Raw genomic sequence first — 24822 nt, forward strand, 5'->3', positions numbered from 1 at the left:
AAATTCACAAGACACAAAGACGTCTGTCTTAAACGGCGATCTGATTTCAAATACTAATTCAGATGGTGAATTAGCGCCTTTTTCAGCGCGTGATCTAAAACTACAGCGCAAAATACTACGATCTGCTGGATCGGGGTGCTATTTTATAAACTAGCAAATAATCATAGACAAAAGGGAAAAAAGAAAAGGAAAAAAAACATTAGCTAAGGCTAACCAACAACAGTTTAGTCCTAGCATGATGATAACTCTGATGGCGCAAACTAGCGCAATGCTAATACCTAGCTGAAACGGTATGAACTTTAGCGACAGAATGGATGACCGTGATGCGGATTAGGTCTCGTTTCTGTCGTCGGATTTCGAAAGTTACCTCACGACTTGACAAATATCTGATTGTAGAGAAAAGTAGGGATGTTCCGATGTGAAATGCGGAAAGTAAACATCAAAAGCACTGGTGGAAAGAAACACTACAGACTTGAGTACTGTACCAAAGATTGCGCAAGGAGCGCCGCGATAAGCTTTGCGTCTGGAAAGGATTTTCTGGAAAGTGCCTCACGATTAGAGGCCCACACAGACTACATCAGATGTCCGTGATCGGTTGAGAGGAATGTTGTTCTAGTTATGCAAACATGTCCTGTTTGGAGAAACGTCACCCGTTTTTGTTTATCCGCTTAGCTAAGCTCGGCATCGGTTTATTTTTTAAAGTAATCGCAAACGGATTATCCTAGCGATGACGACATTATCCATCACTCCACGTATCTCGTGTTCACGTCTACACCGGTTAGCTTGCAGCTGTTTCGCGCTAGCCGACACGCGGCTGTTGCGTATGCTCGGAGTAGTTTTTCGAACACAAGCACGGCACTCTGACACCGTGAGAAACCCTTCTGTTTTCTTAAAACCGTTGGAAACGCTTCAGCAGAACAGCTGGCTAAGAAGGCACCGTGGAGCTGGCGTTGGGGTGTTTGTGTGCGCGTACTAACAGGCTTGTGTTTTTGTTCTCCGTCAGATCTGAAAGTGATTAGAAGGGTGATTCATACTCGGGTTGTGCATTTCGTTATTATTTTATTGGACTATTCATATTTAATATCGCGCTGCGCTGGAGTCTAGAAACTGGAAACGAATGAGAACTAAAGCAGCAGATGTTTTAAGCTGATGTTGGCTCGAACTCGCCTTAATGCAGTACTTTCACTCTGTTTACTGCTCTTTCCACTGAATCGGGTGTCCGATGTGGAACCGCGCCTCGCTTTTCCATCCCCTTCGGAAAATAAAAGTTAGTTGGTTCGGTTTGGGTCCGATACGAAAAAACAGCTGGGCTGGAAGTGGAAACTCTGGAAATGTAATGGACTGAAGTGGGATTGTGTCACAAATCAACACGAAATAGCCAAAATATGGAAGTGTCTGTGTAACGGGGCCAAGGGTAGAACCCGGAGCTCCACAGCACAGATGGGAGAATCTGTTAGAAGTTAAAACGTTAAAAGAAGAAGGACGCTGGGCGACTGGACAGGCTGGTAAGGATAGCTGGCTCTGTTGTGGGAGCGGAACTGGAGTGCATCACTTCAGCGTCAGACAAAAGGACCCTGTGCGTGTGCGTTCTATTCACACTGGACCATATGGAAAACACAACACGTTATTTAATATATATTGGGGGGGCGGATCTCTTCAACCACCACTAGTGTGTAGGATCCACCTGGATGATGTGACGGTGCTCCAGAACGTCCACCACACACCAGCCGTGAGTGGAGGGGAGAGAGTGACGGCGGTGTCGTGTCGTGTTGTGTTACCCTTCTCCGTCTAATCTAGAAGTATGCACATCTTTTACCATTTCAAAACCCCGCGTACACCCTCATCCTGAAACTCCCAGAATTTCCTATTCGTAATGTTTCAGCTCTGACCCCGGTGGAAATGTGGCCCGGTTCTTAAATATGTTGTGTTTGCTAGGTTGTGACCCAACACGGCCGCTGTGCTGATGGAAAAGTGTGTTTGTGTGTGTTTTTAGTCTGCTGGATTCTTAATGGCCTGCTGTAGGCTTTTACCGTAAGGCTGCTTTCACATACGCAGCACTTAGTCCATTTGAGTTGAACCCTGTGTGGTTCTTCAGGGATGTGACATCACGGTATCACGCTGTGGTGTGGACCAAAACAACTGGTCTGAGGTGGTCTCTTTCCGGTCGTACGTGACCAGTAGTGCGATTGCGAATCAGAAACGTACATTTCATGAATCGGGAAATTTTTAGCGAAGGAGATTCGAGAGACGTTTGACGTCCGTTTATTCGTCGGTCATCGGGAAGCGTTCCGTCTTGATCACGGTGGCCGTGGAGTTTGTTTTATGTTCCTTGTGTTGATTAAATTGATACTGTCCAAATAAGGCTTGCGAACATGTCACCCAACTTGTAACTTTTCCAAACGAATCTGCACGGGCAAGACTATCGTGACGACGTGCGTTATTCCTGTTAGGAGGAAACCGCACTAGTCAAACACACGGAGATTTCACAGTCAGGAGCTATTGTTGCGTCTGCTTCTGTGTATGTTGACGCACAAAGCCAGATCTGTCAGTGATGTGTAGTTGTGGCCTCGGGTGGGTCACGTGGTCGCTATGGACTGCAACAGAAAGAACGGGTTAATAGAATAGCTTTTAGCTATTACACCGTAAGCTTCCATTAGAACCAGAAATGGCTGTATTCTTTATTTTTTCCCCCTTGCTCTAAGCTTTGCTTGGCTCTTGAAGGAATAGAGATTTAAGCCATTACTAGGGTATGATTGGAAAAATGTAAACATACTCCGACTGGCCCGATTCTCAGTCGAGAAGCAAGACTCTCCGAAGTATTCGGTGCCACTTTCCATTCACTCCAACTGACTAAAAGCAAACAGCATGGACTCCTGACTGTAATCCAGATAGAAATCATGGAATGTGGCACAGGATTAAAGGGAACGGTCACATGTGGCTCAAAGCGCTGCCTCATGCCAGAACTGATATTTGAGATATTTTTATCATAGCCATTATTGGGGTTAAAAAAAAAAATGAAAAGAAAGAATACTGATTTCTTTGTGTTTGTATCTGATCAACTCTGTTTCCTGGAGACCACTGGATTGGACTGTTGATCACATGACTTTCTGACTGTGATTCCAAACTGACTACGAAGTAGAGTAGCGATGCGTCGATACCATCTTTCTTTCTTTCTTTCTTTCTTTCTTTCTTTCTTTCTTTCTTTCTTTCAAGATGAAGTACAACCCCAAGTCCGAAAAAGTAGGGACGCTAGGTAAAATGTAAATAAAAACAGAACGCAATGATTTGCAAATCTCATAAACCCGTATGTTATTCGCAACAGACCATAGAAAACATATCAGATGTTTACACTGTGTAAATGTATCATTTTAAGAAGGAAAAATAAGGTAATCTTGAATTCGAAGGCCGCAGCACGTGTCGGGAAAGTTGGGACAGGGGCAACAAAAGGCTGCGAAAGTAAGTCTTGGTAAAAAGGAACGGCTGGAGGTTGACTGGGAACAGGTCAGTAAGATGATTGGGTATAAAAAGAGGATCTTAGAGAGGCGGAGTCTTTCAGAAGTAAAGATGGGCAGAGGTTCACCGCCATGTGTGAACATGATCCAGAAACAAAGCTCATTTAAAATGGACCGAGGCGAAGTGGAAAACTGTTCTGTGGTCAGACGAGACGTGTTGCGGCCATCAAATTCAAAATCACCTCGTTTTTTATTTTTTTTCTTCACACAACGGTACGTTTCCTCAGTTTAAACATTTGATATGTTTACGATGTTCTATCGTGAATACCGCACGGGTTTATGAGATTTCAAAATCACTGCATTCAGTTTTTATTTACATTTTGCACAGCGTCACAACTTTTCTTTTTTTTTTGGATTTGGGGCTGTATACGGCATGTCCGTATCCGTGGTACTTATCCCTACTGATACCTGAATGAGTAACCTACATGGCATGTAATCACGGATGATCACCAAGAGCAACATACCGGCCCAGAGCTGTTGTTTTCACTCACCCTGGACCTATCCATTTTTTCCTGAAGTGTTGTTTGATGTTAGCGTTGAACTCCTCATGCTAGGTTTGAGATGTTTTAGCTGGAAGATGCTATAGTCTCTGCAGTATTTTATTCTTATACGAGTAGCTAATTGGCTCCCAAGAGGCCCAATCATGTCTCCGTTACGTATGGATGTTTCTGTTTTCTAAACATGCACTGAGAATACGAGCAGCGTTCTCTTTATCAAGTGTTTGTTTACAATGTGCTGGAACCGGGCTTATTTGCGTTAAGCGCTTTCGAGACACTCAATCTCATCTTTGTCTGGCTGGCAGGAAGTGTTCTATTTTTGTAGCTTTAGATGAAGCAACTGGGTTTCACTTTTTCTGCAGGTTCCTGTGCGAACGCCTCAGAGTCACATCACTTTGTATAATCCAGTCTTACTTGTGTTGCACCTAGAATATATTTAAATGCTTGTGTTATGACATGCTGCTAGCGTCGCAGCCCTGCTGTTCAGACAGTCAGTTGATAATGTGATGTCTCAAAGATCTAATATTGAATCAATCATACCTTCTTTTTTTTTTTTAATCCCATCCCCCAGATTCTTGGTTTGCAATGATTAAATATAGCTCATCAACTGAGTTTTTTTTGTTTTGTTTTTTTAAGCAGCAGCTGTTCTGCTACATGTCACGTTTCCTGTTTACAACTCACTATCTGGAGGTTGCCTTCTTACCAGGACGTCGCACATTGCAGTGAACACCCGGGGGACCTTTGACGGTTCCACACCCTTGGTCTTGCGTAAACTGGATCTTTCCTCCTGCCATTCCAATGGATCGTATCTTGACAACTTGTTTTCTTCTTACTAATATTTCTAAACATCAATATATACCCATAGAGCACAACACTATGTGTCGGTCCAAATCTCCATCCGGGGGAGGAGGGAAAAACCCTCAATGCACTTATACTTCTGTCTGGGAAGATGTTGGGCTCATTTGCATATGCAAATGAATGCTGAGCTCAGTGTCTGATAAACGACAAGCTTCTGTGATAAACTAAAGGGCCTGGGTTCGATTCCCATGTGGTGCAAGTTCTTCAACATGTCATTCGGTTCCTTTCTTTTGCGGCTCGGCATTGCTGCACCCTTTCAACCTCTTAGCATGTAAATAAACACCTCTGTTCTGTTCATTTCCTGTTCAATCTTCTTCTCAGCTGCGCTTCTGAACTGAGATCTTTTATTCATTCATGTACGTTCTAGTTCTCCTCTTCGTGTCCTTCAGGCTCCGCGTTGCGCATGCTGTGCCTTTGGTGCTTGGCCCCTTTAAACGCTGCTTGCCACTTTAATTGTAATTGTAACCTCATGCATTTCGTGTTATTTTTGACTATATGATTCTTTCCGGCATTGCACACTACATAGCGCTGGTTATGTCGTGCTTGGACCCCGATAATCACCGAAACAAACAAACATAAAACTTTATACATACGCGTCAAAATTCACCTCTAGTTGGGGCAGTAATTCACAAATTAGTCAAATTGCTCATAATTTTCTCAACGTCAGATATTGATTTCGGTGTGTGTGTGTGTGTGTGAGTGTGTGTGTGTGTGTGTGTATAACTAGGTTGTGATTTGCCAAACAGGAACTCATATTTTTGTTGGGGGTTTTTTTTCGCTTCACGTCTTCTCTTGGATAATTTGTCTAATCATCATGAAATTTGATCACCGTCCACAGCTAAACCCATTTCCTTGGATTGTTATGCGTGGGCAGTTAGTCTAATAACACTCAAACACTCACCAGGCAGGAAGTGAGGACATTCTGTCACCAACGCTTTTTATGTATTAAGAAGAAACCAGGCGTACCTGTTTAGCAACACGACCCGATGTTAGCCAACACTTTTTGTGTTCATTTGCAACTTTGGGAGGGCTGACGAAAGCAGGAAGTGAAGTGGTTATATCTCAACAGTGGCTTTACGTTTTGCTATCAGATTTAGTGCATCTCTGTAGGGGACAGGTGCTCCCAATGGCTTCTGGTCTTCTTTCAGGGGAGGGGCCTGAAATTGCTTGGACCCTTACTTGCAGCTCATTATTATTATTATTATTATTATTATTATTATTATTATTATTATTACATGCAGTGCTTTCACTAACATGGACATATTTGCCTTTTTGTGAAATATTTATATTTAAAAATAAATGAAATAAAATAGTTCATATCCATTGTTCGACTTTTAATCACCTTTGGCATTAAACTCAAGTCTGGAATCTTTGAAAGTCATCCGAGTTTCTCTTGAACAATGACGAGGACGATGATGATTATAAAGAACACCACTGACCTTTTGTCTTTTCCTTTCTCTTGCTAGACCTGCTTAGTGGAGCACAGGAAAAGTGTGAGCTGCCACCTCTTGACGGCTTCCCGCACTGTGAGGGCAAAATGAAGGTGAACACATCCACACGTACATCCCCACACACACACACACACACACACACACACTGATCTCATATTGTTTAGTTATAATCAGATTTACCTGCTCAGGAATCACAATATGGACCGGTTTCGTTTGAGCAGGTGACGGATGGTGTGCGAGTGCCCCACAACGGCGTACACACACCATTCATTAAGCACACGCGTATCTGCGTGCGGGGGAACTGATATCACGTTGCACACCAGAAGCTAGTGATTAAAAACGCCCTCGTTTTTGTTATCTGGTTACTAACTCACACAGATGCACACAGTAACTAGCCTCTCGACACGTCTGCTATTACACACACTATCTGCTCCCATGTCCTGTCCCCGGAACGCTCCGCAGAGACACGGGAATCATCTGTTTTTGTTTTGTTTTTTAAAAAGTAAACGCTCAAATGCAAATTGTTGTTTTAATCAGCAATGGGCATGCAAATATTCCCACAGCAAGGTGATATCATAAAAACAGATAACTTTTTATTTATACCCTGGCGCTGAATGCTCAATACTGATTGGTCAGAAGGTGTTGGTTAATTTTTCTATAACAGCACGGTTCAGAAGTTCTGGCTGTGATGTTTATATTAAAGCACTCATGCTAATATGTTATAGTTTCTATAGTATGATCTTACTCGAGGACTTGGTATGGCTGACACGCCACCTAAACGGGTTTTAAAAAGAACGTTCTGTAACCGTGAGGAACGGTTGTTTATAATTGTCCTCTCCGAAAGCATTGGAACACCCAGTGCAATTCAGGTGAATTTTTGAGAACAAAAAATAAGAACGAGAGTTTCAGTTTTGGTTTCCGTTTATTTCGAGCAAACATGTCAGACTGACGAGTGCGTCTTGTTACCCGGGTGTGTCCGGGTGTGTCCGGTCCGGTTGGTTGTCTAAACAATAAAGTAGTTCCCGAAGAGCTTGATTTTAGCTTTCAGTTTCACCTGCGAAAAGACCGCATGATTTGGTGTTAAAAAGGATAAACCAACATAAAGATCAGAGAGACGTCTCTGGGAGAAAAGCGAGCCGTTTTGAAGCTGAGAAAAGAGGGGAAATCTATCAAGATGCGTTGAACGGACATTGTGCATAGCCAGTACGACAACATGCCGTCCCTCCAGGAATTTGAAACTCCACAATGTTCAGAAGAGCTCGCGATTTTAAAAAATTACCGCAGATTTAGGCCAAGACGTGTCGTGTGACATCATCACGACGTGCATTCAGCCAAAGCCCTCTTTGATTCACGTGCGTCGAACACGAGTACAGCTAAAAGGTCTCATTTACCAGCATCCTGTACAGACTGACTTCGGAACGTTCTGAAGAAAGAAGGTTTCGGAGCGGACTGTAAGTGGTAACAGGAACAAACCTTAAATGTAACTCTAAATGAATAAAAGCTAAATCATTGGCGGTTTTAGGGAAATAATCGACTCGTGGGACGTAACGGTTACTCCACTTTGCGCCGGGCCGCGTCGCATTACTCCACTGTTTATTATTTTCTTCGGATTGCATGACCCCAAGGGTTTTATTCCTAACAGCTATCCATCTTTGTTACTATTACACAGCTTTTAGTACGCAACTGACGCTCACTTTGATGTGTGCAATAAACTGTTATTCTTCTAATGCTGCTGTAGTCCCGAGTGAAGTGCAAGAGATTATTCTGTCCTCAGTGTCATGAATACTTGGGCTGCCTTCCAAGCGGCATAGTATATACCGTAGTAAACAGTTAATACACTCTCGGTGTCATTTACTGTTTAGAGCCGATTAGATTAATCCGCACGTGGAGGACGGCGCAAACCGCCTTCTTACGCAAGGAGTTTGCGATTGCGTTCCGGTTCCACAGAAGCCCAAAAAATTCCCAACGTTTTCAGTACGCCTGTTCTCCTCCTTCCCTCCATTCATCTCTTTTTTTTTTTTGTTTGTTTTTTTTGTTCCCAGCCTCTGTATTCATTCACGATCGAGACCCAGACTCTTCAGTTAGATGATCTTCGCCGTGGACGCTTTGCTGAGAAATTCCAAGCCTCGATTATGATCCCATCCAAATCTGCGCCGCTCCATTTCTCTCAGCCACGTTCATCTCGTAATGAGAAATGTAAATTCGCTCCGTGGTTAATAGCAGTAATGATTGGCTTTAGGTGATTTGAAACTTTAATTGAAAACGGAGTTCAGATGTATTCCTGCTTCATAATTGCCGTGGCGACTTAGACGGGAAAAAAGAATGACACCTTTAGCGGTTGTAGAAGAGTGTGTCGGTGTGTTGAGAAATGAAATGTTAAACATGCTTTTGCAGTATTGTTGCTTTAATCTATGATTTAAAATAATAATAATAATAATCATAATAATTTTTAAAACCCACCTACTTTTAATTGTGGTGCAAAAGGTGCTTTTATTTAGCACTGGGAAGTGTGTATGCATTGATCAGGTGATGAGATGTTTATTTAACATGTATAGGAAGGAGTCTCCGGTGTCGGTGCTGTGTATGTTCAGTACGTTTTTCAGCGTACATCACGCAAAGCGCTTTACACTGGTTCTCATTCTCACACACACACACACACACGACCGGTAGCAGCAGAACTTGTTTCTCAGATCTTCACTTCTACAGCATTAAATGTACCAATCACCAGACAAAATAACAATGAAAATAATAATAAAAAAGGAATCGGAATCAACGTCAAGGTGGTCACAGTAACTCTTCATCACATCACCCGGTCGTTGATTATTTTCCCGCGGCGTCATGCCTCCGAGTGTTTTATTCCCGGTGAACCCGCTTGACAAAAGCGGTATCACTTCTTCAAATCAGTGTCCGTGCGCGGTTCGTGCGAGGTTTTCACAAGTGACCTGCTACACTTTCAGCACTTTTCTAGAAACCGTCATGTACTCACCCTCACACCCTTCCAAAACTGTATGACTGAGGTTCTTCTGTGGAACATAAAAGAAGATATATATATTTTTTTTTTTGTCCATACAATGGAAGTCAATGGGCACCAAAACTATTTGGTTACCGACATTCTTCAAAATATCTTCTCTTGTGTTCCGCAGAAGAAAGAAATGCGTACAGGTTTGGAACGACAGGAGGGTGAGTAAACGATGACAGAATTTTCATTTTTGAGTGAACTACCCCTTAAAAAAAATTGTTGTTTTTTTTCTTAAGATGCTGAAATGTGTTCAACCTGTAGTTGGATAAATGTGTAGTAGCACATTTAGTACGTTAGGGGGTACGTGTAGTGTTTCCCAACCGATATCTTGGTTTCGAAACACTTACTACACTTACCCCCTAACGAACTAAACGTGGCTCAACGTCCGTCCTTTATCTCAGTAATATCACCATTTACAACAATCAGCCCATTTCTCAAGTGCATCACGGACATCAGCTTGAAATTCCAGCGCTTTGTTTAATGATCCACTTACATGTATACGAATATCATTTTTTATGATGGAAATGATACGGTATATTCCAGACACTGGAGCTATGACATTGAATATTTGAACATACCCAGACCTCTAGAGAGTTCCAGAAAGGAGTATAGTTTCAGATTGAGTGGTCTTATTCCTTTCCGTTGCTACTTGGGTTACGCTGAGCCACTGAGGTCAGCAAATCTTCACCCCCCCCATCATCATGATCATCTGAGGTGCATAATCAATAAGAGCGCTCTGAGCCACGCTGACTCCAATCAATACGTCCTTCACTGCGCTCGTATTATCAGGACGTAACCGTATTAGGATGAGCGAAATGTCGAGGTCGAAGTCGGATCGCTTGTACTTCAGCACATTAAATATGTAGAAGTTCAGAAGGTCTTTTTTTTTTATGTAGAAATGACCGGTGTAAGTGAACCATGTAAGGAATAAAACACCGCGGAGGTGTGCTAGAAAAATCCTCAGCGACGGGCTGGTTTGATGATGTATGGAATTTGTCCATATCTGATTCCTTGTCTCTACTCCAAATGAATTAGTACACTAGCTGGTTATCATGCTAGCTAGATATAGACCGTTTCATATGTGAAAGTCACCGTGGTAACTGCTGCATCATGTGGCGTAGAGGACGCACAAGGGCATACACTGGGTGTGATCACAGACAGACAGAACTGTTTTGATCCCTGAAGGGAAATTGTTTTGTCCCGCAGACAATTACACATGCCATTAGACACCAACTCCTAACAACACACTCTTATCAGCAAGGCAGTAGGTGAGGTAGCGGCATAAAGTCATAAAGTCTTCGTGAAATAAAGTGTCCAGGTCATAAAGTGTCATCGAGTTAATAATATAACAGAAAAGTAATGATAAGTGTTGACCATTTGAGCTTGGCTGCTCCAGGTTGACTCTCTTTCTGCTCCTTCTCGTCCTCAGTGGATGAAGGACATGTGGCGTTCAGATGCGTGCTATGCAAATTATGGCGTGGACGGAACCATGTGCAGCTTCTTCATCTACCTGAGCGAGGTGAGTTCATGCTTTTATAGCCAGTACATCCAGTAGCCTTTTTGATTTTTGTTCCTCCCCCCAGTATACAGTAAAACTCTACATGCTCGACTCGGTGTCAAAAATATTGGTGTAGAATATCATAAATTCATGAGATTATGTTCGGGTTATTTTGACCCGATACCTGGAGGTGTTTGTTTATTTATTTATTTTATTTTATTTATTTATTTTTATGAAAGTAAACTGAAAAGCTGATTTGATTCTTAATCCAAACGCAACCCTCACAGTAAAATACTGCTGAAATTTATGACAAAAATAAGCAGTACCGACTGTACCATGAAAATGTACTGTACGTTTTTAAATGAAATAAATATATACATATGAATATATTTCAAGTATTAATACATCATAAAGTACATAAATGATATACATCCAAACAGAACCAAAAAAGTAACACTCCAAATAACAAATACAAACAGAGACGTCCAAAAATGAATTAAAAAAAAAAAAAACACTTCAAATAACAGGACAAAATTGGTCAGTGATAGTTCTGGCCTCTAGAGGCCGCTCTTGTATTGTGTAATGACGGCGGATCCTTCACAGCCGCTCCCACAACAAACGCAACTGGGAAAATCTATCGAATTGAATTGAATTTTTGCTGATAACTGGCAATCCGTTAGTTATCGGTCCCGATTACGGTAACGGTAATCAGAAACGGTAAAGAAAATGTTTTGAGGCCAATCTGTAACACATCACCTGGTGTCTACTGGCACTGCTCCATTTTCTGATCTTGAGAGCAGCTTCGTTTAGCACGAACAGTCGAGGAAACTGATATAAATGTGCATTTAAGTTTGAGACAATAGCGTTTGAGTGTGGCATGTGGGCGGTGTTTGACTCTTGAGGACGTCTGACACACCAGCTGGTTCCTGAGTGATGGAGGAGCCATTTATATATATAAATACTTATATTTATATATATAAGTATCATATATATATATATATATATATATATATATATATATATATATATATATATATATACAATATATATATTTAGTATTAGACCCCTATACTTATAGTGTATAGGGGTCTAAAGTGTGCAGTAGTATCACCTGAAGCACAGCGAGTCTACAGAAGTGAAAAGGGAGAAACAACATTCGAAAGTTCAAATGTGGTATACAGTGGATATAAAAAGTCTACACACCCCTGTTGGAATGGGAAAGAAATCTAATAAAACTATCAAAAGATAAATCATGTCAGAACGTTTCCCATCTTTACTGTGAAATTTCACCGTTTACAAATAAAGTGGGAAACAATGTTTTCTTCCAAAAATCTTCGAGATCCGTCAGATTGTAAGGGCATCTCCTGTAGAGATCGACCGACGTAGAAAACGAACCAAAACTCGTATTTATACACCAATTAATAGAGGGGTCTGAAAGAGTGTGAAAAAAATGAAAGTGCACTGTTACTAAAGTGTCTTTTATTTATAAATAAACGCTTCGGTGAGGTAAACACATTACACGACTGCATGAGTTTGTCTCTATTTCTTAGCCGCTTATTAAACTACATATCGAGCATTTATGTAACGCATCTAATGGCTGATTATGGCGGTCCTGCGTGCAGTTCTCAAAACGGCCACAAGATGCGCCATTCATCGGTGGATCCGATAGTAAAAAAAAAACGATAACCGATTTATGGAAAAATGTTGAAATATCGGGGGAAATATCGATTATCGGTCGATCGGTGATCTCCTGCGCACAGCCCGCTTCAGGTCATTCAAAAACATTTCTCTTCTTTTGGTGAAGCCATTCCTTTGTTGATTTGGATGTGCAGTATGTTTTGGGTCGTTGCCGTGATGAAAGGTGAAATTCCTTTTCATCTTCAGCTGACTAGCAGACGCCTGAATGTTTTGCACTAAACTCGACTGGCATTTGTAGCCATTCATGCTTCCCTCCACCTTGATTAAATCCCAAATTCTGTCTGGAGAAAAGCATCCGTAAGGCGTGATGCTCCCACCACCGTGCTTCACCTTGGGTATGCTGTTCTTTTACTGATGTCCTTTAATCTTTATACGTCGTAATTTCTCATCGAGGGTGGGAAAATGTCCCCAACGTTAAACTAACGGACCGCCAGAGTGCGCTTATCGAGTTTTCACCCACGGGGTGCTTATGAAGAACTGCTAACATGTATCCAGCCCTTAATATTGCTCCTGTGCTTTTAACTCTGCGAGGACACACTGCGCTCTTGGCGCCATAATATGACTAAAGCTTTATGCTAATTAGCATTTTCTGCTGTTGCATTAAATGGACCGGTAAATCCGTCATTCACAATGCATTCACAAACACCTGCTAGGAAAATAGAGCTACAACACCCTGCCGTCCGTAATGTAGGAATTCGCTAAATATACGTATTAATTAGTCGACGAATCAGGACTGAGGTTTCGGTGGAGCGTTACGAATCACGTAGCCCGTATCGGAAGGTCACGACGAGGTGTTGTCCAAAGTCCGAATTCAGCGCGCCGTCTCCCCTACTCCCCAAGTGTACGAGTGTCCTACTCTAATTCTTGCCGCTGCCGTGAGGAAGCGGAATGAGGACGACAGGTGCGTTTTGTCCTTTGCCACAGCACTTTGGTATACGGGGTCAGTTGGAGAGAACAGCGTGTATACGGTCTGTGTGAAGGTGCGCCAGGCATATCATTTGGCTGGAGGTCCATTAACCAGCTGGTGTTGGCACTGACTGACTCGTTCCCCAGAGGCCCTGTACAAGCCTCCGATTGATAAATGAACTGCTGACCTCCAGTAGCGGATCGTGCACGGGGACACCAAGTGCACCTAATTCCTAAACATTCTGCTTTTTTCCGTCCTTTCACTTCTTTTTTTTTCCGCAGCTTTCTTTGTTGACCAAATGTTTTTTGTTTTTATGTTATTCGGATGAGATTCGGCCTTCGGGACAAAATACTCGGCAAGGCAAAAATCCTTCCTTTGTCCATTGTTATTACTTTTTTGCTCTCTCTCTCTCTCTCTCTCCCCCTCTCCCCTGTTCCTTCTCTTAAGCATACCTTCCCCACTATTCAAATGAGTTCTGCTCATTGATATTCACAGGACTCATAGCCTGGAGGATAAACACACACACACAAACACACGCACACACAGACACACAAAAGTACAAGTATACCTTGAGTCTTTAATGGCATGCATCATTAACAGAAACAACCGACTAAGCAAGTGTTTGGCAATTATGTAAACAAACTGAGCTCGTATGGATTTTGATTGAGCTCATGTGGGACATGTGCACCCTGCCACTCCTACTCCTCCAACACACACACACACACACACACACACACCTGTAACCATGCTCATCTGCTGTGTAGTATTATGGATTGGAATATTGAGTACGTACGCACACCCACACACACACACACACACACTCTCTCATACACACACAGTGCCGGTGACGGTCTCTCCCGGTCACCATGGCAATGTGAATGCATTTCCATTTCAACTGCTTCTCTCCATCTGCGTTTTTGTATAAACCGTCATCTTTCTTTCCCTCTGCTTCTCTCGCTCTCTTTTCTTCCTTCTCTAGCTACATCTTGGACTCTCCGTCATTCAGCATTCTTCCCTCTCCTTGTTGATGAGGATTGATTGACATGAGATAATCGACCTCTGTATGAAAACCTGTTTCCCCACAGGGTATAACGTACTCATTAATACAGCGGTCCACTCAGCCAATCGTGTGGCAGCAGCACGATGCGTGAAAGCCTGCGGATACAGGTCGAGAGCAGGGATGCTGATGATGACTCGACGTTCGGTTCATTGTCGGTAATGATTTCATCGATAAAACCTATCGACGGTCGATTAAGCATTAGAGCGTGTAGTCGTCGATATCCTCTGCACATTTTGGGAAGAAAATAACACTTACAATAACAAAACAACCGGCTTGCTCACATGGACTGTGAATATGAATAGGCTCGCACGCGCATGTGAGACGGCGTTAGTGACGCGTTGTATGTTATAGTCATTATATTTGATCGTTAAATGTCATTTTATCAAATGATCATAATCACATCGATTCATTTTACAGTCCTATTAGCCTATTCTTTAGATTAAAAAAAACATCAACTTTTCATTTGGGTGAGGAAGCTGGTGTTCGGAGTGGGATGTTCACACCGGTCATGCCACTGCAGTAGACACGTATCTTGCGGTATTAAGGTTAAGGTTTATTCGAGCTTCAGGTAATGTTCACGTCAAACATCAGAACGGGGGGAGTTTAGAATTTCAGCTTTTATTTCCTGGTATTTATATGTAGACGTGGTAAATGACGTACTGTAGAACATAGCACGTTTTCTATCAAACCACCCAGTTTGTAGGCGAGTAAAAATATTAGAAGGTGTGGCTGACGGGTGTCTCTTGTTACCCAGGTGTGTCATGTTAGATTGATTTTGTTTTAAGGATAAATAGCTCTGAACGTTGAAACTCTGGGTTTTAGTCTTCAGTTTCACCTGTGAAGACGGCGTTTGTTGTTAAAAAGGATAAACCAACGTGAAGATCGGAGAGCTGTCTATGGGAGAAAAGCGAGCCGTTTCGAAGCTGAGGAAAGAGGGACAAACATCGGGCATGCCCGATACAACAATTCGGAATGTCCTGAAAAAGAAAGAAACCATCAGTGTACTGACGCCGAATGGATCGGCCAAGGACAAGAACAGCAGCTGAAGTAATGAGCCACAAATTTTCTGGAACCGAGATGAACCTCTACCAAAGTGATGGAAAGGTCAAAGTGTGGAGAGAGAACGGATCTGCTCGTGATCCAGAACATACGAGCTCATCTGTGGAACATGGTGGAGGTAGTGTCATGGCTTGGGCTTGCACGGCTGCTTCTGGAACATTCTCACAGATCTTTATTGATGATGAACTCATGAAGGTAGCAGCAGAATGAAATCAGAAGTTTACAGAAACATTCTGTCTGAAAAATTACAGAGAAACGCATCCGAATTAATCAGGAGGAACTTCATCATGCAGCACGACAACGATCCAAAACACACTCCGAACTCAACACAGGAGAAGTTTTAGACTGGCCAAGTCAATCACCAGACCTTCCCCCGGTTGAGCAGCATTTCACCTCCTGAAGAGGAGACTGCAGGGAGGATTACCCCGCCTCCCCATGTAAAACTAATGATAGGGCTTTGCTTGATCAGATTTCACCAGGTTTCCATACTTTCTCATACCACACTCTCTCAAGCTCATACGTAGGAATCGGAGAAGCTCAGTAGGCGTGCCTTGGAGGTTGTCTATGAGAAGGTGGGTGTATCTTGGACTCAATACAGTGTGCGAGTTATGTAGGAAGGAAGTCATCTGCCGTCTGCTTCTCAAATGGTGCGCTGGGCACTTATATGCTTTAAACTATTATTTTTGTATAGTATTAACATTTCGAGTCAGCCACTGAAAGGTTACGACGGGTCACAGTGATCCAATGCCAAAATACAGGAATACAAGGAACCAACATTTTAAAGTCCAATCTTTTGCTCCTCACTTGTCTGCATGCTGTAATGGTGTTTTCTCTCAGTGCAGCATTCTATCCATCATCAAATTCCAGACTGCAGAAGACTCGGCTAGCATCTCTGAGAGCAGAAAAGATTTCTTGAATACTTTTAGACTAAAAGTATGTGGAATGTTCACAGATTGTGTTAGCCAGCTTGCTAACAAAAGAGAGAGGACAACTACACTGATCTTTACCATTAATGCTAACGGCTAACATGAGCTAACCTGACAGGATTTTTTTCATGACAGTGTTTATGTTCGGTTCATAAATTTTCATAAATAAACTTTACTGATTATCTAGCGGACAACTGCTAACCTGACAGGATTCCTGAAGGGATACCTGGGACATGTTCATAAATATTCATAATATTATCTGCTAACAGTAACCTGCAAGCTAACATGAGCTAACTCGAGAGGATTTTAGGGACAAATCTTATCTTATTTTTGAATGTTCAAAATATTTATTATTAAATTCATGCCAGCTGACTACCTTACCCTGTTTCAGCAGGATTTCTGAGAGGATTTTCAAGTTTTCATCCTGAATGTTGTTCGTCTTCATTTTGCTAAAGCCTGCTAGCTGACGCCAGCTAACCTGCCAATCTTGAAGTCATATCTTTGGCTTTTCCTGCTCCTTATTGTTAACTCTACCTTGCTGGCTCTTTCTACAGCGTTTCTTCGAGGACTTTTAAGTCTTAATAATACTAATGGATGCTAATAATCAGCATTTCTAATGCTAGCCAACTAGCTAACATCGGCTAATCGACCGGATTTCCGAACGGGTGCTTGAGACATTCTTATTTTCTCATAATCTTCACTCCTAACGCTAGCCAGTTAGCTAACACCAGATAACCTGACAATCTTTAGGTCATTTTTGAATGTTTAGGACTCTGATTAACTGGTTCGTTGTAGCTTTTTCGACAGCATTTCTGAGAGGATTTGTTTTTGTTTGTTTTTATAGTGAATGTTAATAATCACTAGTTGCTATATCGGTTAATCTGACTCTAAGGGACAACGTTACACTAATAAAGGTTCACAATCTGCTAAGTATTTCCTGGCTGGGTAAAAACAAGCTAACGTGACAGGATATCTGAGGAAATTGTGGCGACTGCAGACGGACTGATCGTGCTCTTCTCTCCAGCTAATGTCGTTTCTTCTGTTCCTGTACTTGTTCCATTTTCTTGTCTCTTTTTTATCACTACCTCTCTGTCTCTCTCTCTCTCTCTCTCTCTCTCTCTCTCCGTCCTTCCAGTTCTTCCTCCCTCTGTCCGTCAGTAATGGGATGTATAATTGATGTGAGTGGAGATGGTCACAGGGTCGGTGTGTGATGAATGATGGGTAGTAAAAGCCTGTTTAAGCGGATGACTGAAAGCAGGCAAATTAACAGCATGGAACATTAGCTGCAGCCAGCAGCACACACACACGCCAGAAACCACACACTCCGGCGACTGTACCCGCTCCAACAGCCTGCGTGTGTGTGATGGTCTTAACAAAGCCTGCTGGAAGATGGTTGGATGGGAGATCCAGTGTTTATCCAGTGACTATGAGAGAGGATATATAACGAGATCACAATAATGACCTTTTATCGGGCTTTATGATATCAAAACACTACTGGATTACAAAAAATTGTGTACGCGTGCATGTGTATAGGAATGTGTGTGTGTTCTATTTTCCCTCTTGTTTACAATATTTTTTGTGGTACTTGTTTCATCGTATTTATCTTAGTTTATTGCGTCGTACTGTGTATGATTATTCAAATGTTTTCTATTATATTCTTTAGAAGCTATCTTTAGACGCTACCGTTTCTCGTCGGAACGTTTGCGACACAGACAGCCGAACTACAAGCAACACGCCCGACTTGCCATCTAAACCGAGATGCAATGATTTGACACTGCGTATTGACTGTGTAATTATAGGCACTCGGGTCTAAATGGAGCAACAGGTCCGTTTCATAACCGTGTATAAAACCTGTGCACATAAAGACCTGAAAATGAAAGCCGGTGCAGCTAATTGCGACAGCATTTTTGTACAATTATATGGTGTAATTTATAAGTATGCCAGAGCTCTTGACTGGTTTCCCACTGACGCTAAGCAGGGTTGAGTCTGGACAGTACTTGGATGGGAGACCTCCTGGGGAAAACTAAGGTTGCTGTCGGAAGTGGTATTAGCGAGGCCAGCAGGGGGCGCTCACCCTGTGGTCTGTCTGGGGCCTAATGCTATACTGTAAAAACATCACCGTCTTTCGGATGAGAGGTCAAACAGAGGTCGTGACTCTCTGTGGTCATTAAAAATCCCCGGACACTTCTCGTAAAAGAGTATAGACGTGGTCTGTTCAGTCAGGTGAAATACGTCTCCTGCTTCATGTAATCGTGTCTACCGCTAGATACTTAACCTACGCTGGTTAGCTAACATCATCCGCTTGTGTGATGTTAGCTAAATGTTGTTGTTTTTGCTGGAAAAAATAGCGAACTCCTTTTAAAAGCCTTTTCTAGCATTGCACACACAGAGTCTTTGGAAACGTACCTGCTGTTAGATATGATGTGGGGCGGTGTAGGTCAGATGCACTGCTGCTGGGAGACGGCCAAAAAAAACACGAGTGTTTTGATAGCTGACACAAGTCATGCAGAACAGTATGTGCGTGCGTGTGTGTGTGTGTGTGTTTGTGTGTTTGGTGATCAGATGGATGATGGTGTAATGAACCGCATTCAGAGAGGAAAAGACGAGCACAGGCAAGACAGAGGTAGAAGCCGAGAGTCTCAGAGGTCACAAAGCCGACAGCACGACACGTGATTTTTCACAAAATGAGAGTTATTTTACGTGCTCGTCGACGCACTGTGGAAAAAACACTCACACACACACACACACACACACACACTAACCAGAGTGTGATTTTTATTGTATTTTTCCCAGGTGGAGAACTGGTGTCCTCGTCTGCCGTGGAGGGGCAGCAACGCTAATGACGATTTTGAAAAACAGGGACGGGTAAGTGTGTTCTTCTGTGACATCACACACACACACACACACACAGGGGTCTGTCCGCGCTAGTGTATAAAAGCAGTTGAACGTTAATAAGCCTGTAATGTTACGCTGCTGAAACAGAACAAACATGAAATAGGCGATCACAGTAGGTGCGAGGCTGGAATCGAAATCTTCATGAATCCCGCAGTCAGAGTGGAGCGGCTCGTGCGGAGCTCGTTTTAACAAGACAGTAAATGAGAAATCTGTGAGTCTCGCAACGTAGCACGATTTAAAGGCGCAGCAGTTCTTAAAATATAACACAGCTCCTTATAGGTTGATAACCGAGGAAGGATGCAGAGTCTACACGCTTTTAATCCCGCGTGCGGAATCGTCCGAATCGGATCCTCCGTGCCGGAATTTCAGACGTGTTTGCAATTGCACCTTCTTTTCTAAATGTTATGACGCTTTAAAAAGATACTTCACCCAAAACATGTTTGGATGTCTTTTTTTTTTTTTTTGTACATATTTTGAGTGAGTAAATCCGTCCTAACTTTTACACACTTACTACAGTAGGTAGTTTTGCTTTTTTAGAATTTTATTTATTTATTTATTTATTTATTTAAGAAATTTTAGATTTTTTTTTAAACACTCCACTGATGATAGTCGGGAAGATGCGTTGTTGTTGTTGTTGTTGTTGTTCTTCTTATTTTTGACTATATGATACTTTCCACCCTTGTACATTGTTGCCATATGGCAACCATTTACCAGTTACCCCCCCCCCCCCCTAAAAAATATCAAACTTTATTAAATATATTTATATTACTTGAACTAGTAAAACTAATAAAAATGCATAAAAGTTTTTAAAAAATTTTCAAAAGTTTGAACGTAATCATTCATGAAGCGGAGGGTTAATAACTACGCCGCAGTGGAAGAATTTTATTTACATTTTATTTGGCTTTAACGGCGGGGGAAACAGCCTGGGGGAGGAATTCCTTCAGGAGCAGGCTGAGTGCGATTAAAAACCAGTCTCTCAGCTCGTGCAAAAAGTTTCAAAGTGTTAAGCATCCATTAAAGCAAAAAAACAAATAAGAGAGGCCCCTTTTCAAGGCGTAACTTGAAAGACTGTAGAACGTGTGTTCAGAGTCACGGAGTAGGTTTCTGTACCGTCTGTGAGGACGTGGAAGTGTGTGACGGCGTATCGTGCGTTTCAGCTGGAGATCCGGACGAGTCTGGACGAGCTGTACCGCGTGATGTCACGGCGTGAGGAGTTCCGCTGGATGATGTTGAGGATCAAGCGGATGGAGGAGCCGTGGCTCAGCGCCGTGCACTCCCTCAGTCTCAAACAAGACCTGCGCAACCGCAAGCGAAAGAAGGTGCACTTCTCCTTCCGTCTTCTTCCTCTCCTTCTTCTCTCCTACGCTTGATCAGTCCTTTCCCGTCTCATCACACCTGCTCGTCTCACCTCACCCCGTCCCATATCTTCTCGCCTTTTAAGAGTAGGACTGTTTATCCCGTCTCCTTTTTTTTTTCCTTCTCCTGTCACTTCCTGTTTCATCGCACTTTCCTTTTCTTTCCTCCTCTCGTTTCTTCTCGTCTATTCATCTCGTCTTCTCGTTCTTTGCTTCTCTACTCGTTTCATACCTTATCTCTCTTCTTATTTCTCTTCTCATACCTCGTTATTTTTTTATTTTTTTTGTCTCTTCCTTCTCTCACTCTTTCCTCCTTTTTATCGTCTTCCATTTCTCTCCTCCTTCTTGTCCTCTCCTTTCTATTTTCTCGGTTATTCCCTTCCTCTAGTTTCCTGCCTCCTTATTTCCTCTCTTTTTCTATTTCCTTGCCCCTCCCATATCTTTCATTTCCTTTTTTTTTTTTTGTAAATACACCCTGTCTTTCCTCTCCAGTTCTCGTCCCTCGTCTCCTCCTCTCTTCTGTTTTCCTCTCCTCCTCAAGGGACAAACAATTCCCCGAACACCTCGTCTTGAGTAGAAACAGTGCATCAGTGTGTTATCCCGATTCCGTAGCCGTGCGGCGTTTGTTTTCGGGAGCTCCGTATCGGGAAGGAGCGCGGGAACGCCGTCGTGGCGTGTACCTGCCGGTTTTAAATAATACACGCTCTGCTGAATAATTCACACACGTGTCGTGCCGAGAGACGAACACGCGCGCGCGTGCCATCCAGAACACTCTTTCCCTCGAGAGCATGTGCGACGGGACTCTTCTCTTTCACCTGCAGCCAACCACCGTGGCAACCACCCAAACACACACACACACACACACACACACACACACACACACACGGAGGAGACACTGATTTGGAAGGGTCATTTTAAACAATTGAGTGCTAAAGTAAATAAAGTGTGTGTCAAAAAAAAAACAACATTTTTTGAAAGTGACGAGCACAACTCTCCGACGGACCGATTTCACCGTGACTCCAAACCGCAGGTTTTCTCCGTAGAACCTTCCGGAAGCCATCGCAACCCGACGCGACCGCAAAGTTAATTGCAGCGATGTGATTTTCACTCGGCCCGACCCGTCACACTTCATCCTCTCCGTCTAAATCCCTCGCCGACAGGACACCTGATCTCAATCCAATATCCACGGCTCTCGCTGAAAATGATGCATGTGTGGTGCAGCATCTTAGCCGTCAGCACCGAGCTCGGATACACACACACACACACACACACACACACACACACACACACACACACACACACACACACACACACACACACACTCTAAATTCCCATCACGAACCGTTATGTAATCGGCTGCAGTATTTTCTATTTTAACTTTATTCGGTTAGCAGGAAGATTTAGGAAACAGCAAACACACACAGACAAAAAAAAAAAAAAAGATGAAGGAGGTTATGAGCAGGAGAAAGAAGTGAAGCAGCTGAGAACTGCACGGAACGCTGAATGAAAGGAGCGATGAAGGACGGATGAAGAGTGAATGAAAACAACAACCAGAGAACATTCATCAAAGACCTAAAGAAGAATCTGAAACATATATATATATATATATATGTGTGTGTGTGTGTGTGTGTGTGTGTGTGTGTGTGTGTGTGTGTGTGTGTGCATCTCAAAAATGTTTATCTCGTGGAAAAGTGAAAAAAATTCTGTCATGTAATTCAAAAAGTGGAACTTTTTTATTATTATTATTATTATTATTTGAATATATCTTCTACATTCGTTACACATAACGCGAAATGTTTCGAGCCTTTTTATGATTTCATCTCAGCTCACGGAGATCAAACGTCCAGTATCCCAAAGATAAGCTCGCTTAACGAGCGTCTCAGTTTAAAAAATAAAATCGCATAAATAAATCTGCCTGCAGACGTGTAACCCCTTTTGTTAGCGATAAAGGAATCTCGATGCCTTTTCAGCCTTTCTGTTCTATTAACGCTTCGTTCTGTGCTGCGAGCGAGAAAGTGTGCTTGACCCCAGAGCGTTCGGGCCTGGGGGGTCGAACACGAACACGCACTGCTGTTCACAGAGACGTCCCGTTTACTTCGTCTAGAACAGGAGTGTTTATACACACTGATAACGGCATTGCGTGGGCGGGTCTCTAGCCGTGCAGGTGCACACGGCACACGGTCACACCACAAAATTAACGCTTCCCAAGGCACAGAAAACAAGGTGTCGGCTATAATAAAGGACGGCAGTTGATCAGCTTATTAAAAGAGGTAAGGAAATGAATACGTTCATCGTAGGTGTTCGACAGCACAGAAACGCACAGACAGAAGCTGTGACGAGAGTGACGAGAGTGTTCCCCGTATCTAAGGTGTCGTAATAGCAGTTCACGGTATTAGAGAATTTCCTTTCACCGCTCTAGCTACGCGTGATTTGGTCATGATTTGAGTCTGCTTTTGGTTAGCCGCATGCCGTAGAGAAACGCATGGAAGTCTGACGGGTTCGGATGCCAGCTGTGAAACACCGCGGTGGTCTTTACACCCCACATCATCACCAGAGACGATCACGGAGACGCACTCCGGACCGACGGCGACGTTTTTAAATGTTTAAATCCGGTTAAACCAGTCGGGGGTTATTTGAGGCTCGTGTTTATCGTCTTTTACCTCGGGTGATGAAACTAATATCAAAGCGGGCATTGTTCATTTGATCGTTATATACTTATACGCCCTTCAAATTGGGCAGAATTGTACGTAATGAGATCTCTCCTCCCCGACCCCCCCCCCCAACCTCCCCCTCGCCTTTTGTTTTCTTTAATAATGTGAAGGGTTTTCCTTCACAGCCTGCCACACTTATTACACTTAGAATAACAGATACGCGTTACAGAGAGCAGGGGATTAACCGTACAGACAAAACAAACGCCGCCGAATGACAAACAAACGACAAAGAACTAAGAATTAGGAGAGCGAATCAAGGAGAAGGACAGACGCAACAGCGGACCGTCGAAAGGTCGCGCAGAACCAAACACACACAGGAAGTAAGAGCTGCAGGATGGAATATACACTCGAGCCAGTCAAAACAAACGAGCCTGAGAGAGCAAAGAAGAAACAAACAAAAGACCAAAAAAGGTGTAATGAAAGGGCAAAGGAATACACGATGGATTAAAAGCGTACGCAGTGAAGGAGAGCGTCCAGGAAACTAGCTAGTCTTGATTATCAGGTGCATTTATAGCAGAAGACTTCGCCGTCTCACGGACATACCTCGTTTATATAAAAACACACCCGTATCACAACGAGCGATTCGAAATAGCTGGTGCTACAGCTAATTAATTAATTAATTAACAAACACTGATATATATATATATATATATATATATATATATATATATGATAGATCGCAGAACCGTTCCAGACTGCCGGAAGCGAGGGCTTCAGTGGCCGCACTCGTTATCTTAGTTGAGAACAGGTTTGCGGTAGTGACGCACAGCTGGACCTGTGTGCATGTGCAAGGATTTACACTAATAAGGATGTGTGTGTGTGTGTGTGTTTGTGTGTGTGTTAGATCCTTGTGCATCTGGGCCTGCTGACGAAGGAGTCTGGCTTCAAGATAGCTGAGAATGCGTTCAGCGGGGGTCCACTGGGAGAACTGGTGCAGTGGAGTGACCTCATCACCACTTTATACCTGCTGGGCCATGACATCCGCATCTCAGCCTCCATCGCAGAGCTTAAAGAGTGAGAACACACACACACACACACACACACACACACACACACACACTCAGTATGAGACTGTCAATTAGATGTTCTCATAACCTTCACCGTTGTCTGTCTGTCTGTCTCGCCGCAGGATCATGAGGAAGGTGATGGGAAACAAGTCCAGCTGTCCCACGCAGGGTGATAAAGTGGTGGAGCTCATCTACATCGACATCGTGGGTCTGTCTCAATTTAAGAAGACGCTAGGGCCCTCATGGGTGCACTACCAGTGAGTAAAATCCACTCTCTGCCGTCTTTATTGCTCTCCGCCTTCACTTCACTGATGGCAGTAAGTCGAGTCAAGTGGATGTTCACTTATTCATCTGATGGGCTTCGTGAGC

The 24822-nt window shown here is 43.0% G+C and overlaps 1 protein-coding gene across 1 annotated transcript in view; it reads left to right on the forward strand.

Moving 5' to 3' along the window:
* The window catches only part of mgat5 (alpha-1,6-mannosylglycoprotein 6-beta-N-acetylglucosaminyltransferase), an 86035-nt gene that overhangs the window by 34896 nt on the left and 26317 nt on the right, over positions 1 to 24822 (forward strand). The window contains exons 4-9 of the mRNA XM_053676490.1: positions 6334 to 6410; positions 10767 to 10856; positions 19279 to 19350; positions 20538 to 20699; positions 24291 to 24460; positions 24576 to 24710. Of these exons, the coding sequence (XP_053532465.1) occupies positions 6334 to 6410; positions 10767 to 10856; positions 19279 to 19350; positions 20538 to 20699; positions 24291 to 24460; positions 24576 to 24710 (706 nt within the window). The remainder of the gene's footprint in view (positions 1 to 6333; positions 6411 to 10766; positions 10857 to 19278; positions 19351 to 20537; positions 20700 to 24290; positions 24461 to 24575; positions 24711 to 24822) is intronic.

Source organism: Ictalurus punctatus, chromosome 27 (assembly GCF_001660625.3).
Source record: "Ictalurus punctatus breed USDA103 chromosome 27, Coco_2.0, whole genome shotgun sequence".
Taxonomy (NCBI): Eukaryota; Metazoa; Chordata; class Actinopteri; order Siluriformes; family Ictaluridae; genus Ictalurus; species Ictalurus punctatus.